The following is an 11,338-nucleotide window of genomic DNA, read 5'->3' on the forward strand; positions in this document are numbered from 1 at the left end:
TTCTCCAACTCAGAATCCAATGTGGCCACCACCACCCCTCTCTGCAAAATACACTCCTCCATCTCAGCATTCACCGCTGGAGAGAAACAACGAGACAAAGCGTCAGCCTTAACATTCTTTGTCCCCGGGACAAACGTTACGAAAAAATTAAACCAGGCAAAAAACAGTGCCCACCTAGCCTGACAGACATTCAAACGTTTAGCTGCGTCCAGATGAATCAAATTCTTATGATCAGTGAAAACCTGTATAGGATGTCGAGCCCCCTCCAAAAAATGTTGCCAATGCTCGAACGCGCGTTTAATAGCCAACAACTCACGATTCCCAACATCATAGTTGAGCTCTGTCTCAGAAAATTTTTTTGAAAAGAAAACACAGGGATGCACCCCATCCTCACCCTCCTGGGACAGAACTGCCCCTACGCCTATAGATGAGGCATCCACCTCAACCAAAAATGGCTTGGTCTCATACGTCTGGATAAGAACAGGAGCAGAGCTGAACCTCTCCTGGAGATACTCAAAAGCTTCAATAGCCTCAGTGGACCATTGGACTGTATTAGCACCCTTCTTGGTGTGATCAGTAATGGGTTTAGCGATGACAGAGAAATTCTTTATGAATTTCCTGTAATAATTGGCAAACCCCAAAAACCTCTGTACGGACTTCAAACCCTCAGGCCTCGGCCACTCCAGCACAGCCTGAACTTTCACCAGGTCCACCTCAAAACCATCACAAGAGACAAAGTAACTCAAAAAACGAATTTTCTGGACCGCAAACTGACACTTCTCCAATTTAGCAAAGAGTGTGTTATCTCTCAGAATCTGAAGAACTTCGCGGACTCTCTGCCAATGAGACTCAAGATCCGATGAATAAATAAAAATGTCATCCAGATAAACAATAACACTACTACCGATCAAGGGTCTCAGAATGTCATTGATGAAATTTTGAAAAAATGCAGGGGTGTTAGTAAACCCAAAAGGCATCACCAAACACTCAAAATGTCCTTCCGGGGTGTTAAAAGCTGTCTTCCATTTATCTCCGTCCTTCACCCGCAGCAAATTATATGCCCCATGAAGGTCAATCTTAGAAAACCATTTAGCTCCAGTCAATTGGTTAAACGAATTCGGAATAAGTGGTAACAGGTAAGGATTGCGCACAGTGATCTTACTAATCTCCCGGAAATCTAGACATGGCCTAAGACCCCCATCCTTCTTTTTGACAAAAAAGAACCCAACTGCCACAGGAGACTTAGAGGGTCTTATGTGACCTGCAGCTAAACTAGTCTGAAGGTACTCCTTCAAAGCCTCCCTCTTGGGAATTGTCAGATTAAACAACCGACTCTTAGGGAACTTAGCATCAGGGACGAAGTCAATAGCGCAATCGTAATCTCTATGAGGTGGTAAAGCTTTCGACTCCACCTCCGAAAAACCCCTCCAAAAATCCTGAATGGGTTCAGGTAACCCCCCCTTCACAACAGCCGCAATGTGAACATTTACCATAACACCCCTGACCCCAGGATCTTATGCAACCAGACGACCAGTCCAGCAAAGGATTATGCACTTTTAACCAGGGCAACCCCAGGACGACCGGGGAAGGCAATTTAGCAAGTACAAATAAGTCAATCTGCTCCTGATGTTCCATATTTACAGTAATCGGAAACCCAGTGACCTTTCGAAGAATGCTCCTGTGAGAGTGTGAACTGTGATAGCAGCAGGAGAGCATTAGGACCCTGTGAGTTTTGCCTGCCTGAGCTCAGAGCAGGGGCAAAGCAGGAGATCCTGTGTGTTCTGAGGGGGTCTGCTGTGTGAGACCTGGAGGGGGCGTCTGAGGAGAACTGCAAGGACTGAACTGCAATAAGACTCTCTCTTTACAAGCTTTCCTGTGGGGGTTGATAACCCCTGGCCCTGGTGATGCTGTGTCCCTGCTTAAGAACAAGTGCTGAGCCGCGGAAAGCTGTGTGGCTCTTTGGAGTTTTGTGGAAGTCCATGCTGAGTGACTAGAGACTTTTGCTGAAGGAGCCAAGTGTCGAGTGAGAGGGAAAGAGACTTAGGATATCATCTCTGTGACGGAGTGCGTGGTCGGTGGTCTGGAAAACAGTGAGTGACTGCGAGAGGAGAGAAGGGGTCCGGTGCCATTCACATTGAGAGGATTCTGACAAGCTTTGAGAAGAGTTCTTCCCAGACCTTAACCTGAGGCTACAGGACTAAAGTCCCCGGCGCGTGGGCTTGGCATCGGCCAACAAGACAAGGAACCTTTGCTGTTTCTGTGAACGTTGCTTTTTATTTGGCGCCAAAGTTTTCCGGGACTAGCTGCAGCCACCGCGATTCACACGCCTGTGATAGACCACATCTGAGGTTAACGGTACCGTAACTTTAAGATACCCGGGTATCCCTATACTAAGGGAATAAGAGCAATTGGTATAGTTTCATGCATTGTTATTGTTAATAGTGGTAGGATTGTACTCAGTGTGCCATCTCAGGGGTCCCTATAGAACACCCTCACAAGATTGACAGAGTGTTTAGGTAAAATTGTTGCAGATCTTTAGAATAATTCACATAAACTGGGAACCTTGAGATTGGCACATTGATTTCAGCTTTTGCTGAATGTGTGTAGTTAGTAGAGACAGTGTCCCAGGTAGAACCTGAGACTGATTCATGCAATACTGAATTTTAGTCTAATTCCTGTTTTAGTAAAGAAAGTGTTGTGTATTTCTGTCTCTGTCTCAGTTTGTGACTCACTGGATTCCTCTCGGAACTCCGGTCATTACACTCTCATGCTCCAGGGGAGTATTATCAATCACCACCACAGGAAAAGGAGACGACAAAGGTTCAGAATCAAACTTATACTTTTCAAGAAATAGTGGATCAATCAAATTAAGTGCAGAACCACAATCCACCATAACCTGAAACTCAATCAAACGACCCTGACAGGTGGTATTACCAGGAAAAAACACCCCAGCAGAAAGTAAAAACGCAATGCGAACGGGAGTGTTATTTCTACTGACTATTTTTTTTTCTTTCCTTAAGCGAATCTCACATTGCTTTAAAAAATGATCAGCCTTACCGCAATACAAGCAAAGTCCCTCAGAGAACCTCCTGTCCCTCTCCCTGGAACTGGATGACATTGCCCCGACCTGCATAGGTTCCCCAGTGTCAGCAAGAATATCGTGAGAAACAGAATCCAACAATACCGGAAACTTCTCCTCATTCTGTCTAGCCCTCAACCTTCTATCCACACGGATAGCTAAATGCATGGCAACTTGCAGAGTTTAAGGTGCAGGGAATGCAATGAGCAAATCTTTAACCCTTTCACTCAAGCCTGCCAGAAACTGAAACTTGAGTGCACGGTCATTCCACCTGACCTCTGCAGACCATCGTCTGAACAGTGTGCAATAATTCTCAGCAGCAAGAGAACCCTGTTTGAGATGTCTGAGCTCTGCCTCAGCTGATGCAACCCAATCAGGATCATCCTATAGCAAACCCATGGCGTCAAAAAATGCCTCCGCAGACCTCAGACAATGATCATCAGGAGACAAGGAAAATACCCAGATTTGAGGTTCCTTACGCAATAGAGACATAATAATTCCTACACATAGTAGTTCACTACCAGAAGATCTAGGTCTGAGCCGAAAATACAACAAACAAGCATTTTTAAATGAAAAAAAATCCTGTTGTTTCCCCGAGAAACACTCAGGTAATCCTACCTTAGGTTCTTCATAGTATTTACTCATGTACTGCTGAAGATCGGCAACCTCCAGAGTCAGCCCTTGCAAGCATTGAGTAAGCTCCTGGATGGTACTCATACTGCAGAAAATCCAGGAAGAGGATTTTTTTTTTTTTTAAACATGGCTGGACATACTGTTATGTTCTGCAACTTAGAACTAAGGAATAGGAGGGAAAAGCTGTCCCTGCACTGAGACTCAGCTTTACCCTACGCTGGGGTGGGTGCCCTATTCCTTATGAATAGCCCCACTCCTGCACTGAACTCAAACAAAGACCTGTAGGAAAGGGAAAGGGGTCCCTAAAAGATCTAAGGACTGGGAGCAAAAGCATGAGACCTCCTAACAGAAAAGTTAGTTGCAGAAACAAAAATTAAAGGAAACAAAACTGGTGGAACAAGAAGTCCCAGGATAACAATAGTCCAAAGCAAGAAGAACTAAACCAGGCTACTTAGCCAGAGCATGAGCATTACAACACTGATGTCCAACAGGGAATGGGGGCCAGGTGCTGAGTAATAAAGAGTGCAGAGATCACGTGACCAAGAAACACAGCACCAGAGGAAAATACTAGAAGCCAGCAAACCACAACAAGATGGCCGATAGTAAAACAACATAGATTCTAACATTATGGTGACCCTGATGGCGTCTCCCTGACTGAATCCAAACTCCGTAAGATCAGGCAAGATGCGCGGCCAGCTGAGGAGTATTGCTCGTAGTTCCAGAGATGGGCCACTGACACTCAGTGGAATGATCCTGCTTTGAGGAGTCAGTTTATTCAGGATCTGTCAGGTAGGCTGCAGGATTCTCTGATTCAGTGCGCTACTCCAGGTTCATTGGAGGACGTCATGGATCTAGATATCAGGGTGGATAGACACCTCAGGGAGAGACTTTGACCTACATTGCCCTCTGTTGTTGGCCCTAGGGTGGAGGACCCACAGGAGTCGCCTGAGGAACCCATGCAGTTGGGGTGTACCTCCATTTGTACTGGGATGCCTGCGGTTCCCCGGAGAAAGGGAGCGTGTTTTTTCTGTGGTCACTCGGACCATTATATTAACGTCTGCCTGGTTCGTGTCAAGGCTGCTACTACATCTCAAAAGTCACACTCCCCTGGTCATTTGGAGGGAGACGATCAGAGTGTATACATTTCCTCCATTAACCGGTTGGCATTTTCCATTCCAGGAGAAATTGTTGTTGGAGGGAAGACCGAGACCATCCGGGTTTTTGTTTACAGTGGTGCTGAAGTCAATTTGGTGGAATCTCACCTTGCTCAGACTATGGGTCTAACATCTAAGGTTCTGGCAAGTCCTATTCCACTCTTTGCCATTGACTCAGCTCCTCTCAGCCAGAAGAGTCTGACTCATGTGATTCATGGTATGAACTTGCACATGAGTTCTGACCATAGTGCGTCCATGTCGTGCTATGTGTTCGAGGGTCTGCCTGCGCCCATTGTCTTGGGTTTTCCCTGGCTGAAAAAACACAACCCGGTCATTGATTGGTGGTCTAGTAGGGTAGTCAGTTGGGGCAATTTTTGTGGTAAAAACTGCCGGGCAACCACTATTTCTACTGTCCTGAGGAATTCTACTCGTTCTCTGGTGAGGGTGGCAAAGGTGCAGCTAGAGATTAAGGGTGAGTCTCTTCCCATACCCCTGGTTAAAGGCAGACTGCGGGGCCCCTGAACAAGGAATGTATAAGCGGGGCCCAATTACAAAACTAGACAACCAACAGGAGATTAGACCCCTAAAATATAACTTTTATTCGAATATGCTAAAAAGGACTCAATAGTCACCACAACAACAAACACAAAAACAAGACAAAAAGCAAAAATTAGGGTGCCAACCTCCGCTGTCAGGAAGGGAGAGAATTTAGGGACAAAATAGGGACAGATAGAGCCCGTTATCCTTCCTGACTGATGTGTGACTTATCCCTGTTCCCTGGCATTTTGTCTTGTTTTTGTGTTTGTTGTTGTGGTGACTATTGAGTCCTTTTTAGCATATTCGAATAAAAGTTATATTTTAGGGGTCTAATCTCCTGTTGGTTGTCTAGACTGCAGGGCCCTCCTGGGAGGTGTGACCATGTGGGGGTGGGAGTTGCCAGAAGTCTTCCTGTGGGTAAGAGTTCTCTGATAAAAGGAAACTCCTCCTTTGTCGGTCCTTCAAGGGGAGATCCATCTACTCCCAGTCGAGTGTGTGGTAATAAACGTTCAGGTCCGGACCTGTGTGTGAATGATCACGTATGGGTGTCCACTAGGAATATCAAGTGGAGGTATTCATCTGGGTCTCGAGGTTCTCGGGAGATTGGTCCATATAGGATTTCGGCCATACTCAGCCCTATGACCTTTCAGGTGGAGTTACCCTTGGTGATACCATGCCATAATGTTTTCCACAGGACATCGCTTAGTTGGGTCTTCGGAGCCTGCGTCTTCCACCTTTATTAGTGTATGATGACTATGGGGACCATGTGATTGCTGAAGTGACCTCCGGCATTCGAAGTGTCACTTCTGCATGTCATTTTCCGGATAAATACGGTCTTGAGTGTCCTGGGGCCACTCGTAGAAGAGGGGGTACTGTCACGAAATATTAAATGATTCGTGACGGCCCTGTCGTTTTTGCTGTTTAAATGCTGTGTTTTCCTTTGGGCAATCAGGGGTTAATGTCAGTTTTCCTTGCTAAGCTTGGTGTGTTGATTGTTCAGCTGATGGGAATGTGATCTCTTGCTCCACCCTATAAATAGTCACATGCCCCTTCAGTTGATGTTGGTGTTCAGTTCATTCTGCCTAACCAGGAGTGAGGAGAAGGAGTCTGTTGTCTGGAGCAGTTGGAGGTTTACCTTGGGATTGCTGCTTGCTGTTTGGCTGTGTGTTCTCCTTTCTTCATTCCCATTTAGTTTTCCTACCTACTCTTTCCCTGAGTTTTCCTTTGTGGCTTTGAGTGTATTTTTGATGAGCTTGCTCTTCTTCAGTTTCCCTGTCTGTTTTCCCTGTCTTGTTACAGTATCATTCTATTTGTACTGTCTTCCTTCCTGGGGGAAAGGGGGTCACTGACAGGGCCTGTGCAGGAGATAGGGAGACGCTGGCCTCCTCTCCTTCAGAGGTACCCCTGAGATAAGGGAGAGTCAGGGCCCCCCTTGTGTGGCAGGGACAGGTCCAGGTCCCAACTCTCAGCCATCTCCTGTTTTTGCCGTTTACGGCGTGACATAAGTCACATGTCACAGAGACAAATAGGTCTGCACAGGAGCTGTAGACACAAAGTGGTAATTGATTTTTTATATTTGCAAAGTTACATAAGTTTGCATTGGAACAATGAAAAATAAGTGAGCCACCACATAGGATCAGTTATACTTTTGCTTGGGGTTGCTTTTAATGGTTGGGGTCTGCACCTTGCATGGTGGCTGCCTTACTGCTTGCACTCCGGTTGCTGCCATGGAATATTACTTCTGTTCTGTACATTGCTCATTTGCATGTATTGCTGTGCACTGTGAGAATAGAGTATGTTGGTCAATCTGCCTGTTACACCCACTCATTACATCTACTTCTCCAAAAGAATATGTGTAAATATAAGGTAGGAAGTGAATGTGAAAGCAAAAGAAGAGTCTATAAAAAGTGATATCTGGGCCATGTCGTAATGACATATATTCCGGGGAGAGACCTTCCTGTATTCCTCTCTATAGCTGGTGCTGTACAGTTTTGGGAAGTATTGATGGGGATTGCAGTAACAACTGAGAAGGGTTTTTAGGTGTAGTAGTAGGACCCTTCACTAACTATTTTAGTAGATTTTTCCTTAAAGGGAATCTATCATCAGAAAATGATCCATTGTTTAAATCAGGTTTTTGCATGTTATGTATTTTAAAAAAAAATGCATTTTTTTCCATTTCACAATCTTTATTAAGAAGTAGTAATTTTGCAATTTTCACACTTGCCACTATAACTTTTTTAGGCGCATATTTCCTATCCTTCCAGGAAGAGTGTTCAGCAGGCTCCTTATCATCAGAGGCATGATTACAGTGACAGGCAACACCGCTATACACCGCTGATACCACATGATCTACTAATCACAATAGGCGATGTCACAGGTGACCCAGCTCCCCCTCTCTCTACAATGACCTTTGCACACGCTCATTAAACACTTGAATATAAAGATAGGGTCAGGGCAGCTAATGTACATGTGTTGTTTCCTGAAACAATAGGAAACTAAAATAAAAAAAAAAAAAGCCACAGTGGACAGTGTGAAAATTACAAGATTTCTATTTTTAATATTTAATACAGATTGTGGTGTGAAAAAAACCCATTGCCCAAAATAAAAAATAAAAATGTTTCTGTTTAATTTCAACTAACAAAATACTGCCATATAGTGTCTAAATAATATGTAATATTTACATGAAACTCCTTTTAACAGACCATATTATACTGCCGTATAGTTGCCGCATAATTCTGCAATTCCCAAATATTATAAATAATACTAGGTTGCTTTAGTATTTAGCTGCCCTGGGCAATTGCCCAGTTTGTCATCCCCTAAAATAGGTCTTGGTTGAGACAGGAGAAGGAAATGCCTACAAAGTGATCTGAATATATATTAAAGAGGTCCACTACTTGGACAATCCTTTCTTGATCTGAATGTTTGGCCCCGATAAAATGAAAAAGCTTGTACTCAACTCACCTCCTGTGCTGGCGCCATCCCAGTGGTGTCTGCACTCGCGGTCCCAGCGCTCTCGTGCGGTTGTTGTGACACGTGACCCCAGCGCCCAATCAGCTCTGGGTCACTATCTCCGCCTTCGGACAAATCGAACATGAAGAGGAAGTCCGGGCTGTGGTTGATCTCTGACTTCATCTTCAAGTTCAATTCGACAGGACGCGGGGACAGTGACGCCAGCACTGACTGGGCGCCGGGGTCACTTGTCACAACAGCATGCAGCATGAGAGCCTCGGGACAGCGAGTGCCGACACCGCAGGAACGGTGCCAGCATGGGAGGTCAGTATAAGCTTTTTTATTTTATCAGGGCCAAGCGTGGGGTATGACAAGGAGTTGTCCAAGTAGTAGACAACTTCTTTAACGTTGATGGCCTGTCCTTATGATAGATCATCAATGTCTGATCGGTGGGGATGCGACACCCGGCGACTCTGCCAATCAGCTGTTCCTGTTGTCGGCAGCAGCCAGAACTGCTCAGTTATGGAGCTGAACTCCGTTGACGGAATAGTGGCCATGGCTGGTAACTGCACATTCGTCCCCTATTGATTTGAATAGCGGCCGCTATAGAGTTGGGACATCAGTGTTAAAGTACCGGACAACCTCTTTAATGATCACAATTAGATAAAGGTTGGCCGAAGACTCATGGCCCAAAAATTTGGTGGAGGCACCCATTTAACCTCTTTGATTCAGTTTTCTATTGTTCCCACCTTTTTTAGCCATAAATAGACGTCTCTCACCACTGAGTAAGGTCTGGGGTGTGAGGATATAAAAGGAAATACTTGCTATATGTTGGCGATATGATGGTATCTAATATTAAATGGAGGTATACTGACTAAATATTTATTATTCAACTTCATTGCACATTCTGTTTATTAGCAAAATTGACAAACTTTCTGCTGTTTGCAATGGAACAAGAACAATATCAATAGCTCAACACAAATAATATAATAATAATAATCTTTTTATTTATATAGCGCCAACATATTCCGCAGCGCTTTACAATCCAGACAGTTTTACAGACATTATCGGCACTGTCCCCATTGGGGCTCACAATCTACATTCCCTATCAGTATGTCTTTGGAGTGTGGGAGGAAACCGGAGAACCTGGAGGAAACCCACACAAACACGGGGAGAACATACAAACTCCTTGCAGATGTTGTCCTTGGTGGGATTTGTAAACAGGACCCCAGCACTGCAAGGCTGCAGTGCTAACCACTGAGCCACGATACAGTGCTAACCACTGAGCCACCGCGCTGCTCGTATATAACAAGTGGTTGCTCCATATTCAACACAAAAAGCCACTTATAATAGCTACTGCAGTTTTAGAATTATTCACAACTCCATGACAAGCATCTTTAGTACTTAATAGAACACCTGTAGCTGTTATAACCTGCTACAAATGTAATGCATAACCAGACACAGCCAGACAACAAGAATATTAGTGACCTGGAGGTCATTGCCCATAAGGAATAGACTAAGATCTCTCAGGAATGCTACCAGAAGCCAATGTCTTGTTATGTATCATATTTACAGCAGGTCATAACAGCCAGAGGAGGTCTGCTTAGTACTTAAGACTCTTGTTATGAAGGGGTCGAATAATTCTGAGACTGAGGTAGTTAATAAAAGTGGCATTTTGTGTAGAATTTTGAGAAACCACTTGTCTTTAAATTGTTTTTGTTTCATTGATTTATTGCAAACTGCAAAAAGTTTGTAGATTTTGCTAATAAACCAAATTTGCAATGGAGGTGAATGATGTTCATTGTAACTGTACACTGGCTGATGTAATATAAAATATATGATTTCTTCCATGTGACAGGAATATGAATGTCTGGAGCAAGAAAACTCTTCACTGAAAAAGGAGATTGGGAAGCTCACCGATGAACTCAAACATTTAAGTCAGATTCTGAAGGACCATGAACAGATATGTCCGTATCTCCACTGCCCGGTGAACTTTGTGACCGTGCCTAGAGTGACAGACGCTGTGGCCGGCTGCTTGCCCCGATGACCTCTCATCCCTGTACCAAGACTATTCCTTCCCCGGAAATATTCCTTTTGATGAGGTTCCTCTTACGGATTTACCCTCGGGATCAGAAATACGCTGTGAAGATTTCAGGACTTCGTGCGAATCCCTCCATGTTGTGGTTTAACATGGGAGTTGTCCTGTGGATGATTACTACTGCCTAATTTATGTCTTTCTACGTAATAGTATTTGTAATAAGTTAATATTCTGAATATATAATTGATCTAACAACTGAAAGTGAATCTCTTACTTTGAACATCATTTTTAAGTCCCTTATATGTCCTTATAAGAGGTATGAGATCTGTTTTTTGTGACACGGAGCTGCATAGACATAGCATCAAATGACAACATTGACCTTACCTGCAGCCACCAACAGGGGGTGCTGGGAGCTTAAAGGATTTGTCCACCTTTAAGGACATTTTTTTTCTTACTGAAATGCACGTATTTTTGGTTAAAAATCATTTTTTTAATTAGGTTTCATTGATAATTTTGCACTGTTTGCCTTCTAAAGCCTGTGTGTTGTATTGCACAGCCTGTTACTGACTACAGATTGAGTTAACTGAGAATCTATCAGTGAGATCTTTCTTACAGTCCAATAGGAGCATTTGTAACTCAAATATTTGTCTGAGTTCCTCTCCACATCAGAATCAAAGTTGGATATGCAGAGAAACAGAGCCTAAAAAAAGTGCAAACATTTTTAATAAAACTGAATTGCAAAAACAGTTTTTTATTCCCAAATACATGCATTTAAGTAAAAAAAATGAAAACCTCATTCCTATTTTAGCACTAAGTTCAATGTATAAGCAGTATGCGGTGTTCTCTTAAGCTCCCTCTAGTGGTGGCTGTGGGAGATAAAATAATATAATTTAAAGGGAATCTGTCACTAGGTTTTTGCTACCTCATCCTAGAGCAGCAAGATGTAGG

At 43.8% G+C, this 11,338-nt stretch overlaps 1 protein-coding gene across 1 annotated transcript in view; it reads left to right on the forward strand.

The window, feature by feature from the left end:
• Positions 1 to 10,352, forward strand: part of NSL1 (NSL1 component of MIS12 kinetochore complex) — a 76,968-nt gene extending 66,616 nt beyond the window's left edge. Inside the window, exon 9 of the mRNA XM_073671976.1 lies at positions 10,211 to 10,352. Within this exon, the coding sequence (XP_073528077.1) occupies positions 10,211 to 10,247 (37 nt within the window). The 3' untranslated portion in view covers positions 10,248 to 10,352. The remainder of the gene's footprint in view (positions 1 to 10,210) is intronic.
• Positions 10,353 to 11,338: the final 986 nt, after the last annotated feature.

Source organism: Phyllobates terribilis, unplaced genomic scaffold, assembly GCF_046119375.1.
Source record: "Phyllobates terribilis strain yellow unplaced genomic scaffold, ASM4611937v1 Scaffold_3__8_contigs__length_932513732, whole genome shotgun sequence".
In the NCBI taxonomy this organism is placed as follows: Eukaryota; Metazoa; Chordata; class Amphibia; order Anura; family Dendrobatidae; genus Phyllobates; species Phyllobates terribilis.